The following is a 19,563-nucleotide window of genomic DNA, read 5'->3' on the forward strand; positions in this document are numbered from 1 at the left end:
ACATCTTCCAAATGACTATCAAAATTCCAGTAAAGTTTGTGTTTTCTCTTTTAATACTATTTTGGGGAAGGTTCTCTATAACACATTTTAGTGCCTGAATTGATATTTCCCAACCACGCAAATGAGAACACAAAGAGCTAATTTCAAATGACTCTTGGTCCATCTGCAAATTGACAACTAGAGGGACAAATGGCCTTTTCTTTCTGTGGTGTGCTTGAAGTCCCAATGACTTGTCCTAGGTAGATGAATCCCCTAGCTTAAAGTTGCACATGATGCAGAGAAAAGTAGGGTGAAGGGGAAAAAGGACAGGTCCCCAAAGAACACTAAATGGCAGCCTTGGGCTCCACCTTGGAGATGATAGAGTAAGCCCATGGGGAGGCTGTCTAGGTGAAAGGCACCTGAACCATGCCAAGGGTTGCCTTCCTGACAAACAACGTGCTTGTTAGAAAGCCAGCTCAGGTGGGATTGAGTGGTCTAAGTGAGGATTTATCATGACAGTTCTTCAAACAATATTCATCTTTCTGTAAGTGGATTGGGCATAGTTTTTCATTTAACCAAAATAATGTAACATGTTAACTTGAAAAATGATTTTAAAATTAAAGAACAAATAGTCTACTCAGATCAACAGAGACAAAAATATCAATGAAGAATGCTGATCTCTGCAGCCACCATAGATAGCTGATTCAGAAATTCCACCCTAAGGCGGCCCTGTCCTGTAGTTGCCTTTACAAACTCAAGCCAGTGCTAAGTTTGATATCAGTAACATGATTTTTTAAATAAGAATCACAGAGAGAAAGAGGGCAAGAGAGAGAAAGAGACATAACCATCCTCTAGCCCCTTCCCTTGAATAAATGGAAAAAAGAAAAGCCCTTGGGAGTCACTCAGACTCCCAAGTTATACGCTGCACCCTGCCATGGCTCGAAGGCCTCAAAGGAAACGTAAGTTAAGAACACGTGTTCTAGGAAGCCGTTGGGTGAAGGGGTGGGTGGAATGGAGGTTTTTACTGTGAATGTGAAAGGCTTAACATTCCTCAAATACATATGTTCCCTTACTGTAGGAGAAGACTATGTGTACAGATGTATGAGGGAGGAAGAAAAACTGTGTGTGTGTATGTGTGTGTGTGTGTGTGTGTGTAACACACATATACCAAATATCAAGGAAAGACACCACCATTTGAGTACATTTTGAGGTGGGGACAAATTTCAGTATAGCCATGAAGAACAAACACTTCTGAGCTCCTCTACTTATGTGCATACTCATCTCTGGCTGAGAAAGACTGCATGCGTGTCTATGTGGCTCATGTGCACACCTTGGCTCAAGAAATTCCTTTCTGCAGACAACTATTTCATGAAATGCAATAAACACCCTAAAAATTCTAAGCAGCTCATTATATACCCCCGTCTGCTTTTATGGCTCCAAGCCAGAATATAATGATGAACCTTAACTTGTTAAGGACAACTAATTTTTGTTTCTGGCTGTCTCAGGGGCTTCTCTTGGACTCACTCTCACTTTGCCTCACTGTTGACACGTTTCTGTTAACTGGATGTCATCTGCTGGCCTTGATTTTATGCACAAGCAGTAGGATGCATTTTCCCGTGCAACAATCCTGCTTTGAGTTGCATTAGGTTTGTCATTATTCTCTCATTTTCCCCCTTGCACTTGTAACATTTCATCTCTTCCTGCCTTATTTTTTGTGAGCCACGGTGCACCCACATTATGGTTTATACATGATCTCACTCCCTTTGAAGCCGGCAGATTTCAGAGCCCGCTCTCGTCAGGAGAAGAGCCTTGCACCAATTTAGCAGGCTGAGGGCCCGGAGCTCCAACATCTCAATCTAAAGGGGGTCACAGGGTGGCACAAGTGAGTGTCAGCAAGAGCTGTTTAATTGCCAATCTAGGCTTCTCCATGGTGTTTAAAGTATAATGACCCATCACTTAATTCTGAGAAGTCCTGGCCTCGCTGCTCAATAGAATGAATATCAAAGGGTGTTCTGGAACAGGGCAAGCTGCCTACATCTGCTATAACTGCCATAAGTATAATAGACCTATACTTCTGTCATCCCCTTACCACAATAATGTATTTAATTTGCTGTATATGCTTTTTAACTAGCTACCTTTCGTACGGCCTACCTGGGGAATCGGCTGTCTCCCCACCTCCCTGCACCCAGAGCCCCTAACCTTTCTTCCCACCTCGCCCTTCCTTTCCTCCACCCCACTGCCCACCAGTAAACCATGTGCTAACCGCCTAATGATAATTCAATCGATAAGATTAACCCCAATCTGTATCCTATGATTACTTTACCACTTCCAACCTGCAGATACACTGAATAAACAAAAGTGAAGAATGATCAGGTGCGGTATATGAACAGAGGGATAGGGAGGCTGAACTGCAAATCATAGTAGCTCCCCTCTCCTCCTGGGAGGCTCCCCATTTGCTCCCAGACTTGTGGGGCTGTGATGACATTATTTAACAACCATAACCTTCCACTTCTCACTAGACAATAGGATATAAAACCCATTTTCCCATCTAACTAATATTGGTACGCATTTTGAAATTTAGTTAATGTATCACACGTGGGAAATGGATGTTTCTAATTCACAATGTAATTACAAATGTGAGATATGTTATAGTTTGCTTTTCTCAGTGGGTGTAGGTCTCACTCCGCCCCTCGCCAAATTGCTGTTTTGTAAGTAGGAAAAGTGTCATTGTGGCCTGCCATCTTAGCCCTTTCTCTGGTCTTGGCTCTCCGTGTTGACTACAGAGAATGAGGGGAGAGGCTGGGGAGCAAGCAGCATTCTTGCCTTGCAATGCATGCTAATTTAATTATGTGCCATCATCAAAATGGATTGGTTGTTTCAGCCCATCAGGAAAGTCTAAACCTCCACCGATTTAATTAACTTGACTGAAAATCAGATGAACAGAAAATAAAACTATCATTAGAAGCAATTAGTGACTACTTAAACATACTGCTGCCAACCAGTTTGTAAATAAACTAGCAGTCACTGAAAAATTAGCCAGGATTAATTAGAGGGAGGAAAATGAGAATGGGGGATATGTGTGTAGGTTGTGTTATGTATTTATATGTTTCAATATACTATACAGGAATATATACACACATTTTTTTTTTAAGTGTTCAAAAACTTAAGAGTTGTGTAGGCCAACAAAATAGCCACCAGACACATGTGGCAACTGAGTGCCTCAAATGTGGCCAGTTCAAATTGACATGTGCTATGAGTGTAAGATACACATCAGATTATAGAAACTGAAGGGAGAATTTGTACAGTGAGTGCCTTGCTGAAATGACAATATTCTTTGAGGCCATACTGTACTGGGTTGAATTAACACCTATCACTGAAAATAATTTCTTCTTTTTAAAAATACTTTTAGGTACCAGGAAATGTAAAAGTCCTATGTGGTTCACATTAAACTTCTATTGGATCGTGGTTCTAGAAGGGGTGGAGATCCAGGGCTTTCTCATTGTCTCTAAATCAGAATCTAAGCTTTGGAAAGACCAATATTCTTTCCCCACGATCTTTGTATAATAATAAAATTACTTCCAATCCTCCTTTCTTACCCAGTATAGGACAATAGAGAAATGGCACTTTTAAAAGCTCCACATGTCCTAACCACTTTCACTTGCTTTCTTAATCTGGGAAAATACATTGCTCCACTGACCAACTCCTAAAAATCTGACCTTGAAAGGCATCACCTACTTGGAAGCTTAGGGAAATTTTCAGGATTTTCTAGGAAGAGTTTAATGCTGAATCAGCCTTACACTATTAGGCCCACACAGAGATGCAGTCTCTGGGTGGCCTGGTGGCTGTCTAGAGGGCTTTCTGAGAGGGTTACCCATGGCCTTGGTTGAAGGCCTGGTCCTTGGAACTTACCTGGACATGGAAGCATTGACGGTCAACGCTGTGGGGTAGGGGTGTCTGAATCCTCCTGTTGTGATTGGGTACACTGGTTGACCTTGCCTACAAAGAAGTGGTACAAAGTGAGAGACTTGAAATGAGGCAGGGGGTGGGGACAAGAAAAAGAAGAACAGGGAAAAGTTCTCTGCACAGTAAGCTTTATTCTCATTTGATCAGAACAAAAATCTTGGGGATTGTACAGGAAGGATCAAAGGGAAGAAACACAGAACAATTTGAATGCCATAAATCTGATAGGAATGGCTAATTAAATTTTATAACCTCTGCTTATGTCAATAGAGACCCTCTCCCCAAGCTGAAACTAGGTGTTTTGTTGTAATAATTAAAGGCGAAGTCTCGCTTGCTTTAATGGAGTCATCACACTAATTGAGGGCTACACATCCAACGGAAAACAATAATGAATGTAAATTTATACCAAAATAAAGTACAGTGAATCAAAGGACTTCACTTGCGCTTTGGGCCTCTTTCGGTATTTAGATCTCGGTGAGAAAACATTAAATTAACAGAGCTTAATTTGTAGCCTTTTGTCAAATTAACAAGTGTTGACAAGAGTTACCGGGGGGGAGAGTCCCCAAGAAGAATTGTGGGTAACCAATAGACAATCACACTTCATTACAATAATTAAAAAATACAGCAACATGCAAAATAGCATCCTCATGAAAGACACACAACTTTTCCTGACAGAGGGTTGTCTGAGTTGGCTATTCCTTTTTATCTAGCCTTCAGTACCTCCCCATCAGCTGAATGGGGCAAAATGAATTGAGAACTATCAGGGCCCCATCCATTTTAGAAGAAATGGGTCACCAAGTACAACACCACAAAAATAAGAAGACAAAGAAACACAAATGCTACCCAGGGCTGGTATTGGTATACCTACTACATAGTGCAATCTGGTGTTTTGTTTTGTCTGTTCAACTGAAGAAATATGGCAGAATTGAGAGGTGAGCTATTTCAAAATTAATCTTTCTTAAGATTACAAAGGCCATCTTCCCCAAGACCCAAATGTGAGTTTTACTAAGACTTATTTATTTCAGCATTGAACATTGTCCTGTGTTTTCTAAAAAGTAGAAATCACAGAAAAACATGGAGAAATATATAGACAGAAATATACAATATCAAAACATTACATGCATGCTCATGCATACACACACACACACACACACAGCACACACAAGGTCTGTTTATGCATTATAGGACTTTTACACTATTTATTTATTTATGGTGGTACTGGGGGTTGAACCAGGGCCTCATGCTTGCTAGGCAATTTATTCTGATTTTAAAACACATTATGCTTTTAAGTTGTAAGAGGCACTAGGCGCTGCTGGAAACTAGGCTGCCATTCAGGGAGGCTCTGCACTGCATGCTGGAGTGAGGGTTCGAGCTGCCTTTCCCTGCCCTCCATAGCTGGGTGAAGCATTCAACAAGCAAAAAATCATGGAGAGATTCTAGTGAAATAACTCAAGCTTCCCACTGTTGCTGTCAACCTTGGGAGTGATGATAAAGATGGAGTTAGGGATATTGGGACAAAAAGAGAATAACCCCCACTCCTCCCCCTAGAGCTCACAACAAGGTTGTTCCTGTGTCCCTCCTCCACAAAGACACCATCTAAAAGGGAGGGCTCAGCCTGATGACATGATGGCTGCCACAATTAGCTTCACCGGGTAGAAACCCTTGGAGTCTTCTGTGATTCCCAAAGTATCTTAAGGACACCTCTGTCTACAGCGCCTTTGGGGAGCATGGGTCCGGAATGCCATGTACCACTAACCCTTTCTCCATAACCCACCAGAATGGCATGGCTAGCCTGCATGCCTGTGGGACCCCAGTAGTCTTATGTCTGGGCCGTCCACCAACCCTGCTCCTCTGAAACACACATTCATGCACACACTAATAAGCATGCCCATGTAAGAAACAAAAAGGAAATTAAAAAATGGAACTCCTTACTGTGGTACTAACCATCCTAGCGGATGGGGGATTTGTCCTACGGTGCCGGGTGATAGCGGGTAATACGGAGATATATCTGGAGGGTGCGGAGGCCGTGGGATTCCTGGGAGAAGAAGCAGCAAAGTTTTAGGTACAGAGGAGGAAGAGGAAGCAAGAATGACTGTTGGGGGCTGGCATCAGGAAATAATGGATTCGCTTCTTGAATTCCAGCATAAGGTCATTCACAAAGGTCATTCGATGGCAAGAGTTGTTACTAGATTTCCACCTCATTTTCCCCAAAATCTCAGTTTGGACAATTAACTAGCTCATTCTAGATGGACTGGTGTATACTGGCTCAAATCAGACTCAGGAAATGCCATCTTGGTAACTTCTACGTCATATGATTGACATGGTTAAGTTAAACAAAAATCTAAAGAGCCTGGCACATAAGTGAACAAATAATATTAATTCCCATTGACCTTCAATTGTAAATGACTTACTTACATGAGTTACTTCTCTCGCTTGTACCTTTTTGTTTTTGTTTTTAAAACAAAGTCTCACTATGTAGCCCAGGCTGGCCTCAAATTCATGATTCTCCTCTGCCTACCGAGTGCAGGGATTACAGGTGTGCCTTCTAACTTATTTTAAACTATGGCTAAGGAAGGTCACCCTAACTTCTTTCAAAAGTGGTAACCCCTCTAGACTGTGAGCACTTCCCCTGAGGAGATGACCTACAAAAAACACCAAATGCCAACTGGTGTCTTATCCTCAGAGGTCAGGACTGAACAGACAGCAAGAAGCTGGAGGCCTGGTGTGTTCAGGTGGAAAACCTTATTCTCTGGAGGACAGAGCCACCTGTGGGTACCAGGTCCCCCTGCTGATTGGGTACCCTGAGTGTCACAGGGGTCAAGAGCCTTCCCAAGGCACACATGAGCTTGTGCATGTGGAAGGCACATGGCACAACACTCCTCCTAATTCCACCAGTTCTCAGGAAGACGGGTGCTGGGAGAAATTCTGATGGAAAGGAGCGGAGCTGAGAAGTTCAAGCAGGAAGCAAATGCACAATGCAGCAGAACTAAAACGGAGTACTGAAGGGAGCAAGCTATGTGTTCATGGATGAAAACTACTTCATTTTTTTCAAAATTCATTCAGGAAGCTTTTAATCTGTAAATTAAGTCTCCCTGGGTGACATTTTCATGCAGACATTGCTTTCTCCCTATTACAAAAACCAAACAGATTAGCTGGGCTTGGACCCTACACTGAGCCATTTGCACACTTGAAAGAATGTTCACAGAGGAAAAGTAAACAGTCCACAGACGTTAATCATATGTTTTACGATAACCCTTTAAAAGCTATTCCCTGGTCTACCATTATTTAAATGAGACATTGATGCTGACATTCACTGACAGAGCCTGGGGCCGGCTGGCTGCCTCCTTCAGCCATGCCAGCGCCAGGCTGGGTCCTATACCGGCACAAAGGGGGCTCAGAAGCACTGAGAACAAGTTAATGTGTGGCTTCTTTCAGTGGCAACGAAGCCCATCTCACCAATGCTAGCAACTCCTTCTAACAAGGGACGTGGAATGAGGATTTTAAATCCATCCTTCCAGTGAACTAGCGGATTTTAAATCCATCCTTCCAGTGAACTAGCGGATTTTAAATCCATCCTTCCAGTGAACTAGCTGGCTAACACACTGTCCAGTGTCAAAGAAGCACCTGGGCCTTGTTCCTTTCCTAAGTTGTGGCCGCTTGCCAGACTTAGCCTTATTGTAGAGAGGGCTACAAGTAACCCTGCCTTCTCTTCCTCTCCCCTCTGGGAAAAACAAACAAAACCACCAATCAATGAACAGTGGGAAGAGGGGATCAGTGTAAAGATTTGGAGGGGTGTGTGGCAGCTTCGGCCTGGGATCCTCTTAGTTGTCCTGAAGCAATGAAGAAACCTAACTGGGCTTTGGTTTTCACATCTGTGAAATGGGCTCAACAATGCCCAAGATATTGGAGGGGGAGGAAGAACCCAACTAGATCAGCAAAGAGAATAAGGAACCTAGAGTTGTGGTCTCTGGAGGCTATACCATAAGTTCCTGTCAAGCAACTGGAGTCCCTTAGAAGCCATATTAGGCCTCTTATCCTTCCAGGAAGCTAAGAGTGAGCCCATAAGATTCTCTCAAGTCTGTCTGGGGAGGTACCCACACCCAGGTTTTCAAGGCAGCCCCCCTTCAGGAAGCCCTATGGAAATCTTATCCCTAACAAATGACAACTCCAAAGGGAAGAGCAAAACCACTCCCTTGCTGGGTTTTGGCTCATCTAGCAGCTTCCTTTTCAGTCCCCCAGAGGGGAATGGGAGCCCCTCCATCACCCCTCTCACTCCGTCCTTCTGTGCCCAAGCTGGGCTCCCTTCAGAGGCCTCCATAGTCCTCTGGAGCTTGCCAGCCTGTATGGTACCAACACCCCAGCCCAAAGCCTACCTGTTTTGGGGTCTACGTCAGCTGGTAAGTGTGGAGGTGGGTTTCCTGGGGTGAAGTGTTCGTTGCTGTAGGTGATGAGAGGCGTGAGTGGGTGAACATGGTGGGGGTGCTGCACCACCGGCACTTTGTTCGACTGTAGGGGAAAGAACAGAGGAAGACACCATCAGACGGCCCCAGCAGCTCAAGACTTCAGAGCACAGGGCCCGTGTCCCCTGCAACACCTCCCACCTTGATGTCGTGAGAGGTACTCAACTCTGCCCGCCCCCTACTTCCCCAATCCATTTAAAAGTAAGAGGTAGTTTTAAGACAGTCTCTGCATTGGTCTGCTTTCACCTCCCCACAGAGTGGCTTTTAAACACCTTCTCCATCACCACCCATCACGGATCCCAAGGGTTTGCACTTTTCCCATCGGTAGGTAAGTCGGAAGTGGGGACTTTAATCTCCCAGGCCTACTGTGCTCTGTACATAGGGGGAATCTCCTACCCCAAGGCCCCATGGCGGGGACCTCCAGGAGGCAGGCTGGCTTCATGGGGACCAGCTAGGAAAATCTTCATTTACAAGAAACCCAGCAGGGCCTGAATCCCACCCACCCTGCCTCCCTGCCCATCTCCTCACCCCTCCCTGCCCTTGGAAACAGCGGGCTGCTGCAACTGTTCACATCCAGCCCGGATGAAAAGACCCACTCAGGCTTTGGGTGGGAGTGTGAACTTTACCAGAAAGCTCTAAGCTGCCTAGCAAGTACCTGCATATTTTATGCAGATTACTCCAGCCCTGATTCATTAGGAATTTCATTAGGCAGTCATCAGGGACCACTAATAAATTAACTGGATGATGATGAATTGGGCTTATAAAAGGTATGCATTTGAGAAATGAGCAGTTCCTAACAAATAAAGTACAAGCATTTTTGTGTTTGGGCAGGGTGAATCTGTGGAGAGAAACAGAAAACAAAGAAAAGAAAAGAATTTTAAACATGTTTCTTGTTGCCATCCCCAGCCCTCCCAAATCACTCTCCTCTCCCCCCCCACCCCAGCCCTGCCCAGTCCACTCCCTCCTCCTCTAGGCTGCGCTATAACTCAGCCCAGCAAGATCACAAAGAAAAAATTAAGCTGAAACAGCGAACTACTGGGCCATTTACTGAGTAATCCAATTGCAAAAAACCCTATTCCCAATAGAGGATTTTCACTAAAATCCTACAACAGGGACATTTAACCAGATTAGGTACCAGCAAAGATAAAGAGGCTAGTATTAGATGATGAATGGATTAGAGTCAAGTTTCATTTTCAAACGTGTCTTCATTTCCTTTTATTACTTTTAGGAAGGCACAACTTGCATTAACATCAAGGAAAAGGAATTGCATTAAAAGAAAAGAAGTCAGGTTCTAGTGCTGCCCACTAGCGCCTCTTGAGCTTAGGGACCACTGAGCAGTTAGGCCTCTCACCATGTTTCGTCTTGTCCTTTTTTTTTAAGTGGATGAGGAAGGCAAAGAACACAAGAATACTTCCTACCACAGTGAAATGTGGAAAAGGCATCTGTAAAAAGTGCTTCTAACTTTTTCATGAGTATATCTGGAAAGAAAAAAAGTGGTCTTCCTAGATGATCCAGAAAGAAACTCACATAAGAACATCTCCAAAGACCTGGCTTACAGACTCCTATAAACACTGGGCTCTTCCACAGAGAAACAATAACTAGTTGCTCACAGAAGCCCGATTACCATTCTGCAATAAAAATAGTTAAGCTAAAAGTCACCAAAGCAGAGTGAACACTGGAAACTAGAAATGTTCCCTTAGAGTCAGCAGCCAAGAAGTTCTGAGTCAGGCTGTAGTTGTATTTCATGGATGCTCAGAGAATGTGTTGGGGGATCCTTTAGGGGAACATTTCTGTTTAGAACACCTCAAGAAAGGATGAATGGATTAGCTCCCATAGGTGGTGGTGCTGGGAAAGAAGGGACAGAGAGAAAGAGATAGGGCCACAGACACAGTGGAGACCATCAGGAGGAAAGGCAAATAACTGCAGCTGATTTCAGAAGTTTTCTATTTGGTTAAAAAGATATATCCCTGCTGACATTAAAGAAAGTAGACAGGTTCCAGACACTGTGGGAAGGACTGGGGCATGGCTCAAGTGATATAGCGCTTGCCTAGCAAGTCTGAGGCCCCAGGTTCAATCCCTAGTACCAGGGGAAAAAAAAGAAGGGAGGAAGGAAGGGAAAAGTAAGTCTGGAAAAATAGTGATACCAGGAGAAAGGTTGCAAGACTATCTATCGGGTACCATGGGAGCAGGCCTGCCATAAGCAGTGGAAATAGGTGCACAATCCTCCATGGAGGTGGAGGGGGGCTTGACATGGGCATGGAAAACAGCAGCTGTCAATTCCAGCTGAGTCACACACCTCTCAGGATGCTTATCACTAATGCAGATCCCCAGCTCTAGGAAATCTCTCAAAAGAAACCTGATGCAATAGGTCTGGGCTCAGGACCAGGCATGTGGGACTGCTGTGAAATGCCATGGTTGGTTTTTCTGTTCAGCCTGAATGAGAAGCCCTAGGCTAGAAAATCACATGGGTAGAGGCAAACACAGGCTAAGAGACATGAGTTCTGATCTCACATATTTGATTCATATTCTCTCTCTCTCTCAATCCAGTCCTAGTTGTTAGAGAAGCCAGGAGGAGGGTTTGCACAGATCTAGCACAGGGTAAGTTAATTAATTATGGTGGTTCACTGTCATTGTTATTATTAGGGAGGAGCTGCCTGGTGACATGGTTCTGTCTGCAGGATGAATGGGAAATGTAGGGGAATCTCTTTCTCCACATGTACAGGGAAAGATGAAGGTAGAATCTGGCTACAGTAAAATAGGTGTAGGATTTAAATTTTAATTCTCTATCTCCCTCTTAGATATATGTGTAAAGGTAATTTTAACAAAAATCTGAACTCTGTGATGGCTGCCTATGCCCTTGTGTTTTTCTGTATACCCAAGCCTAGCCAACTAGTTTTTTCCTGTCCAGTCAGAAGTCTGGAGTAGGAGGTAGCCAGGATGGAAGGGGATTGGAATTTTGGTGCTACTGGCATTAGAAGAAAAAACTGAGAGTCCTGCTAGGGTATGGTCCTCCCTTCTGACCTTAAATGTATGCCAGACATGTCCCTGGAAACAGCGTGACCACTCTCTGTCCACCCTGACTGGTTTTCAAGCAAGAAAAAAGACTTTGCAGTTACATTTGCCAAAGCCAGAGTCTAGCTGCTGCTCTACCCCATCTGCCTACACCTGTATTGCTTTATGATGAAAGATTTTCTTCTGACAAATGCCCGTGACTCTCTAGCCTCAGAATCTCACAAGCCTTCCTTTTTACATCACATTCTGCCCATTGCTGGGGTGGGGTATGCGCCTTTCTTGCCCCACTGTACCCAAGTTCCTTAAGGACAAGGACTGTGTCTTCTACAACTTTGTGTCCCCTGCAATGTCCCACCCGTGAGAGTGATGAGTACCATCCCAAAAACTGCATAGCAACTACCAAACCACAACTGAGCCATGACACAGAGCATCACGTGGACTCATTTCAAGTAAAGGCTGGGCTCTTTCAATGTGGTCGACTTGAAATCAGAAACAAGGATGGATGGTCCTTCTGAAACCATCCAGCCCAGTGTTCTTACAGACACCATTCAGCTACACGGATACCTCTGAAATGGTTTCATAGCCTGTTGACTTCACACAGGGACCAAGAGTGAGGGCTGTGAATTCAAGGAAGACACGGGTATCAATTTTATTTCCCCAGTTTGGCTGGGTAACCATTCTGTCTCTCCTCTCTCCTATCTATCTATCTATTTATCTATCCACCTACCTACCCACCTACCCACCTACCTACCTACCTACCTAATCTATCTCTGGGTTTCATTTCTGTCTCTATAAACTCGGGGTAAGTATTGTATCTACCTCACTGGGGTGTGAAAATTGGATGACATCATACATACAAAGTGCTCAACACAGTGCCTGGCACACAGATAAACATGCAATACAAAACAACTTTGCAAAATGCATCCAATGACTATGACTGACAATGAGGTTGGCTGCCCTCACTCATAGTCTTTGCTAATTAAATTCATAGGGAGAACATGGCCCCAATCGGCACCCACTGTTTCAAAGTAAGGATGTCACTATGAGGCAGGAGTGAATAGTGGCCTGTGGCTACCCTACCTCAGTCACATACCCTTCTTAAAAATGTGGTACTTAATACAAATATCTTAATATTTCTTGTGAGAAAAATCATCACTTTCCTATGCCAATGAATAAGATTGCCACAGAGGAACTTGAGAGTTAAAAAGATACTTGGAGATAGACAAAAATCCTTCCAGAATCAGAACAAGGATCTTAAAGAGCTAAAGTAAATGAAAAAAAAAAAAAAATTCAAATGGCAAGAAGGTCTTTCAACTTGCTCCTTCTCCCTGAACAGCTCCCAGTCCTTCCAAGAAGGACTTTAGGAGTTGTGCTTAAAATTGTCCCACCTTAAGAAAATCCAGGTGTGGAAAGTAACTTTGCTGGGGGAGGGTCACAGTCAACCTTCCAGAAATGTATCATGGGAACTAAATTAAAGCAACAGTCAATGCTCTGGGGGGGTGGGTGATGGGGGTGCTAAACAGCCTGAAATATTTGTCCTCTTCCCCTTTAATGTTTTTATAGACAAAGTCCAACATTCAAGGCACCCAACTATAATATAAAATTATTACCTTTTAGGTAACAACTTTACTTAAGTGTGTCTTCAGAACTACCTGGGGTACAAATCAGTGACAGCTAGTAATGTTCAAGGCCATGGTGGTGACAGTCAGGGATGCCTCATGAAGGGCCTAAGACACTTTTACTTATTTCACCCTTTGAGAATGAGAACTACGAATCTATGAGTTGTAAAAACAAACATAAAATATTTCACATAATTTCAAGGCTATCCATATATACTAACACCCTGACCACCTGAAACTCACTCAGGGAGCCACTTCAAGCCCCTCGTCTGGATGGTCCAAGTACCACACCAAAGCACTGTCAACCCACCTCAGCGCAGCTCAGCTGTCCCCACTTAAGGAACAGGGTGATAAACCAGCTTCTTTCTATGTGGAGCACGGGATGCATTCATTCTATTAACAACAAACCTACAAATGCTTGACATTTGTTATCAATTCCACTCAGTAGGTAAAGAAATGTTTCCTAGGTCAAAGGTGCCTTGGGAGAGTGGTGTTTCCAAATCCTGCAGCCTCACCTGTCTGCATCCACCATCACAATCTGAAGCTGCTTCATGACATCTGTGGATGCTTAAATTATTGGGGTGAGTGACTGCCATGGTGATGGAATGAGAGGTACCCTAAGACTGGAAAGGCCAGCCTTTCCAGTGGATACAGATGCTTTAGGACTCAGAGTGGGCACTGGTCTTCAAATCCCCCTCTGACCACTACCTGCAACCTACAACTAGTTTCGGCCAACACTGCTCCCTGCCTACCTCATCCCCAAACCCAAAATTAAGGAGCAGCTCAGAGCCCTGAGTCTGAGCCAGGATGCACTAAGGATTTTTAGCAGCAGTTTTACAGTGTTGGGTTGGTTATGGGAGGGGGCTAGGACATTTAATAGGATGTTTCTGCTTCCCAAACACAAACATGCAGTATCAGGACCCAGCAGGATTCTGGTGATAAAACACTCTATGTGGTCAGTTCTGGGCCAACAAGAGACCAAAGAAAAAGCTGAAAACCTGAGCCCATTAAATGAACCAAACAATGTCTATTTAGAAGGAACCAAAATCCTCATCTGATTTTAGACTATTAGGGCTTGATGCTTTCTATTTCCCAAGCAAAATCCAAACCTATTCCCTTAACTAAGCTCCAAAGCGTTGAGCACTGAATAAGTTAAATTATAAAGAAAAGATTCTCTAAAGGCCCTCAAAGCACACAAAACCTTTCCACCAGGAGTATTCATTGAGCTATAGTAGAGGGGAGTTGGGGGCATGGGGGGGGCCAGTGTGGCTGACCTTTGACCTTTTAAGAACCCTTAAGTGTAGTGTTCTGCAACTTGGCCGAAGCCACCCTCATCGCCCAGCGCCCACACACTGGTCCAAACACTGCTCACAAATTGGGACTTGGCAAGGGAAAGATTGATTAAGGCACTTCTGGATCCCTCTGCTAGCCCCCCTCTAACCCCAATCCCTCAACCTCCTACAACTGGGGGCAACGTAAAGGGGATGGAAGCTCGCCATTCACTTCTTCAACCTATTAATCAACAGACACTGGAAACAAATAGAACCATTGCTGGCCCTGGTCTTTCCATCAGCCTCCCTTTCAATCCTCCCTCCTCTCCCCCAGTTGCTCTCTCTCTTTCTGCACAAGAAAAATGGGGCCAGAAAGTGCCTTTAGGAGCCCAGCACAATAAAACAAAAGCTACACAGAGGAGCATTTGTCAGCCTTTCCCCTCCTCAGTATGAATATGGAAGGTCTTTGGTGGTCTTAAATTACCAGCCCTCCCACAGGCTGGAATGGCCCTCAGGAAGGGGCACCACTCACTCCAGGTTTACGTAGAAAACGGGTTCAGTGTGCCCATGTATGTTTCTAAATACCAGCACCAAGGCCAATGGCAACTAGCAAAACTCATATAAGCCTCATGTCACTAGAGTCCCTGAGAGCTGGTGAGAAGGAGGGACTGAGGTATGATGAAGGAGTGACTGCTGTTTCTGAGCCATCACCAACCCTTTGGCAACTCAGGCCATGCACCTGCTCCAACAACCCGGTACTCCAACACCGAACAAGCCCCTTAGCTGTGGGAAGGACCAGAGGGAGCAGCCTTGGTCCCAGGGTGCATATGCCAACCCATTCCAACTCAGCTGGTCAGCATCTTGCTTTTGTATCCTGAGAACCTCATCTATCTACAGAAGAAAAGGTCAGCAGGTAGGCCCTTCCATCCTCCTAGCCCAAAATGGGTTTCTTCAGAACCTTTCACTTTCCCCTGTCCCTCTCAGAACCATTGGAAGCCCAGCCACGAAACAGCCAGAGCAGTGGCCAGTGTTTCACAGCTCAATACTGTACCTTTCTGCTGAAGGCTTTGCTCCCAGGTAACAGTGCACTGCGTTCCTGGACCAGACATCTAATAAGGGCTATAGGACTGCTGTTGAAAAATAATAAATGAAAGAGGAAAGGTTTCTCTGGGTTTGAGTTTTACTTAGACAAGGTGGTAAGAGATGTGCCCATGAGATAAAGAGACGGGTCCACCTGAAGGAGCAGTGCATAGCCTATACCTCTGGTCAGGTGCTACACCAAGTACCCACCAGGCCGCACAGATCCAGGTCCCATCATCGGGGAGCCCAAACAAAAGGGTGCTGCTTATTTGTTTTATAAATCATCAACGACTGACTTCCCTCATCCCTACTATACACCTTCCCTCTGTGGAATGAAATCTATTTGGACAGTAAGAAGAGGAAGAATGATTTCTCGCAGCCGCCTGAGAAATTCTGCCGACTCATAGTTACTCGTGGACTCAGAGGCATTCAATTTCTTCTTGCAAGGAAATGATTGCACGGGGCAGGCACGGAGAGGTGAATGTGCAGTCACTTGCCATCCAAAGTCTTCCATGCATATACACAAAACTAATTCAAACCATCTGAAGTCCTTGGCCTTTTTTTTTTTGGGGGGGGGTTGGTGGTGGCGGAGAGCTTTCTATAACATAACCACCCAGTTGGTTGTATGCCAAACAGACTGCCAGTCCCAATTGGTGAGGGCCTACAAGGCCAAGTTCAGCTCTTCTTAACCTTTGCCTCATTCCCTACAAGCAGGTGGAGAGCAGTGTGTGTGTGGGGGGGGGGGTTCGGCTAGAGGTGTTAGGGCGGGCATGTAACCGTGGGGACCTTCCAACCTGGAAAATAAAGATGTGCCTGCAGCTGCTTGGTTTTGTGAAAACCGCAGCCAAGGCCCAACCCGGCAAGACTGTGCTTTCACAGGCTCTTGAACAATTACTTCCAGTTAAGTTCATTAAACATAATTTATTTCCACTCATTCTCATTTATTTTCCAATAAAATGAAAGCATCCCATTGTGCCTCCCCAACTAACCCTTAAAACACTTGCAAGCTTAAGTTTTTGGCCCACTGGTCCAGAATCGCCTCTGGGCAGCTGGTTTCCAGGGTTTTCCTCTTGCCTGGCTCTCTCCAGTACCATCAGTATTTTCAACACAGAGGTCAGTAAAGGGGTGCAGAAGCGCTGTGGGGTTCACCAAATGTCCTAATCTTCCACCAGGTCTCAGAGAGGAAGGAGTGACCACTTCACCCCTAAGTAATCGCCCAGGAATTTGCAACCTCCACCCTCCCCCCAAATTGTTCTCCACTACGTGGGTATTAAAATGATTAGTGTTAGCATAATCAATCTTGCTGAGCAGCTGAGTTTGCAGGGAATGTTTGGGAATTGGCTAAGAGGGTACAGCTGTTTCTAGGAGAGTCGATCTTCAAAACAGAGCCAGGGATAAATCCAACCTACTCCAAATGAAGAAATCTAAAAGCTCAAATTTGAAACAACTTTTAAAAAATAATAATGAGTTCCAGGCTACCGCTCCCCCCAAATACAACAAACTCAAATCTAGGGGTTCCTAAATACAAAGAAAAGGAAATCACCAATTTTGACGGAGAATAAGTTTTAAGTGCGTAATCGTTATTACATCCTGGGGCGTTCAAGAGAGTGGTAGTGTACAAAATCCCACACCACCTTCCTAACTTCCTTACAGCTGCCTAAAAGTTGCCTGTTTCTAGCAATCTGGGCCTACCTTTCAGATCTTAGTCTGTATTTGAAAATCAGGCCTGCTCCATGGAAGGTTTGAGAGACCAAGAAAGAGCTCTTTTCTTCAAAAAGCAAGAAAAGAGTGGGTAAACTGAGAGGAGAAAGGAATGTGTCTTTCATTTGGCCCTACCAACACAAACACCCAAACTTCAGCAGGAAGTCGGCCAAGGCAGACTGGAGGTAGAACTGTATCTTGCTGTTGCGTTTTGCCCTGGTGGTGTCCCAAATAGGGCATCTGGGTTCAGTAAACAATGACCCACAAGAAAATGACCCAGCGTCACCATGGGGCGAGCAGGGCCAAATAACGGTTGCTCCATGGCCAGCTGATGTGTGGGAGGTTTAAGGAAGCGGGTGAAAGACCCAAGCAACGTTAGATTTTTGGAGTGCTCCAGTGAGTGCAGGAGTGTGTAACTGGAGTGCATGTCAGCATTTCATCACATTCCACAATATTACAGAAGGAAAAACTGCCATTACAGAGCTCAGCCAGGCCCCCCACCAACCCCAAACCACCGAGGGGAGGTTTCCCTGAGAATACAAGGTCACAGGCTCTGTGGCTTCCAGAAAATGCCGACGCAGCTGCCCACAGTGACAATACAAAGATTATAATATCTGTATCATTGGAGCCGGGAATTCACCCTTTGAAAGCAAGTTCTTTCTCTTAAGACCTCAAGAATAGAGGTTTATGCTCCCAAAGCAGCAGGATAGCCATTAAACACCAAAGTAATTTGCGCAAACAAGGACCGCTCAGGAATTTAGACACAGGAGAAGGTGCTGGGTGTGAAATTCTCAGCAACAGAACTTCCAATGGCACCAGCCTGGACCTGGTAATTCTTGACCATTAACACACTCTCAGGGGTGGACTAGAAACCTGTACACATGTGCAAAGGAAGAGTCACACCTGTCATCATTTTATGCTCAACTTTAGAGAACTATCCAGCACAATGGGCTCCAATATTGACATATAATCATGCTTAATTCATGATTTTGAAAGAACAAGGATAGAATCTATAGTGTATTTCATTCTCTGTCCCTCCAAAAGTGGATCTAAGAGTTTGGTTGACCACTGCAGATATTTCTTTGGCCACTCAACCACAAAAATAATAAAAAGTCATCATAAAGATAATGAAGCCATTGGCTCCACAACGATGGGACAGAGAAAAATGTATCCTAAACCTCAAATTCACACTGCAGAAAAGCCTTCTTCCTCATCAGGAATAGGTCATCAATTGTCTTCACCTCATGCTCAGGTTTCCAAAATGCATTTTTTATTAAGTTCAGAAAATATAAATGCCACAAGCAACACCAGTACCCGGAAAGGCCAGATGTCAAAATTTGGAAATTGAAAACAAACATAACCAAAGACAGAGCAACAGAAAGTTAGCATTAAATCTGAGATTACAATACACAGTTTACAGAGAGGCCTGCCACTGTCAAAGGATGCTGGCTCAGTGGGGCCGAGCTTTGAAAGTGAGGTCCTCAACAAGGCAGGCTACTTCCCCTCCTTTCTTTTCCAATGCAGCCCACTCTGGTGGGTGAAGAAAAAAGGGGCTTGTGAGAAGAAACCCCAAGCCCCGACACCCCTTCCCAGATCCCAGCACACTTGCCACATACTATAAGGCCTGTGATGAAAGTCAGACTTGCTCTCCTCCCTATCAGAAGAGTTTAACCCTTTTGCTTCCTCCCCCAAAAAGCTGCTGAGAAAAGTACGTGGTGACAGGGTTTCCTTCCCATTGCCTGAATTTAGAAGAACAACAAAAACATTTTTTTAAAGAAAGAAAAGCGGAGATTTAATGGTCAAAACCATTAGAGTGGACATGAAAACACACACACAACACACAGGCACCGCGCACACACGCACACACACACACACACACACACACACACACACACACCCCGCTACTCACCCAGCAATTCAAATTGAGGTGCCAGGCGCCCAAGTGCTGTAAGAGAGAGACCCCGGAGGCCACTGTGCCCCCCTTCCCACTCAAATCCTCCATCCCCACTAACACTGCGTCCCTGGGGTACATAACGCTCTGCCTTGCCCTCTCTCCACCTCTAGGAAACTTTCTCTGTACCTTCAAGATGGGACTGGGCCAGCTCTTTTTCTTCCTCCCTCTGGCTCTTTCTCACTTTTCTTTTTCCTCCCAACAACTTCCCCTCCCTTTATACTGCTCACTTAAAGAGCTGAAAGAAAAGCATCTTAAAAGACAGAGAGGGCTCCAGATTCCTGGCTGATGTGCTCCAAATTCTCCAAACTCACATTGCCTAGAGTTACTTTGCCAATTCTTCCACCTGCACACTCGTCTCTTAAAAAACACGGAAAGAAAAAACCTCCACTTGTCTTGTAATTTAGCTGGTCGTAGATCAAATTGAAGGTTGGTTGTTTGTTTTTAAAAATTAAGCCTACTTCTAGTTTCTAATCTTCACTACTGCAGAATCCTGAAGCAAGAGCAGGGAAGGCCCATTTTCCCCAGCC

General features: G+C 44.7%; 1 protein-coding gene across 48 annotated transcripts in view; it reads right to left on the minus strand.

Annotated features, from left to right (window-relative positions):
• Nucleotides 1–19,563, minus strand: part of Tcf7l2 (transcription factor 7 like 2) — a 187,627-nt gene that overhangs the window by 16,451 nt on the left and 151,613 nt on the right. For 35 of the 48 annotated variants that reach the window (XM_074078290.1, XM_074078291.1, XM_074078288.1 and 32 more), the window contains 3 exons: nucleotides 8,313–8,445; nucleotides 5,872–5,974; nucleotides 3,889–3,975 (listed from right to left, as the gene is read on the minus strand). In XM_074078290.1, the coding sequence (XP_073934391.1) occupies nucleotides 3,889–3,975; nucleotides 5,872–5,974; nucleotides 8,313–8,445 (323 nt within the window). The remainder of the gene's footprint in view (nucleotides 1–3,888; nucleotides 3,976–5,871; nucleotides 5,975–8,312; nucleotides 8,446–19,563) is intronic. The other 13 variants (XM_020167001.2, XM_020167013.2, XM_074078289.1 and 10 more) reach the window with 1 other exon arrangement.

This window comes from Castor canadensis, chromosome 7 (assembly GCF_047511655.1).
Source record: "Castor canadensis chromosome 7, mCasCan1.hap1v2, whole genome shotgun sequence".
NCBI lineage: Eukaryota > Metazoa > Chordata > Mammalia > Rodentia > Castoridae > Castor > Castor canadensis.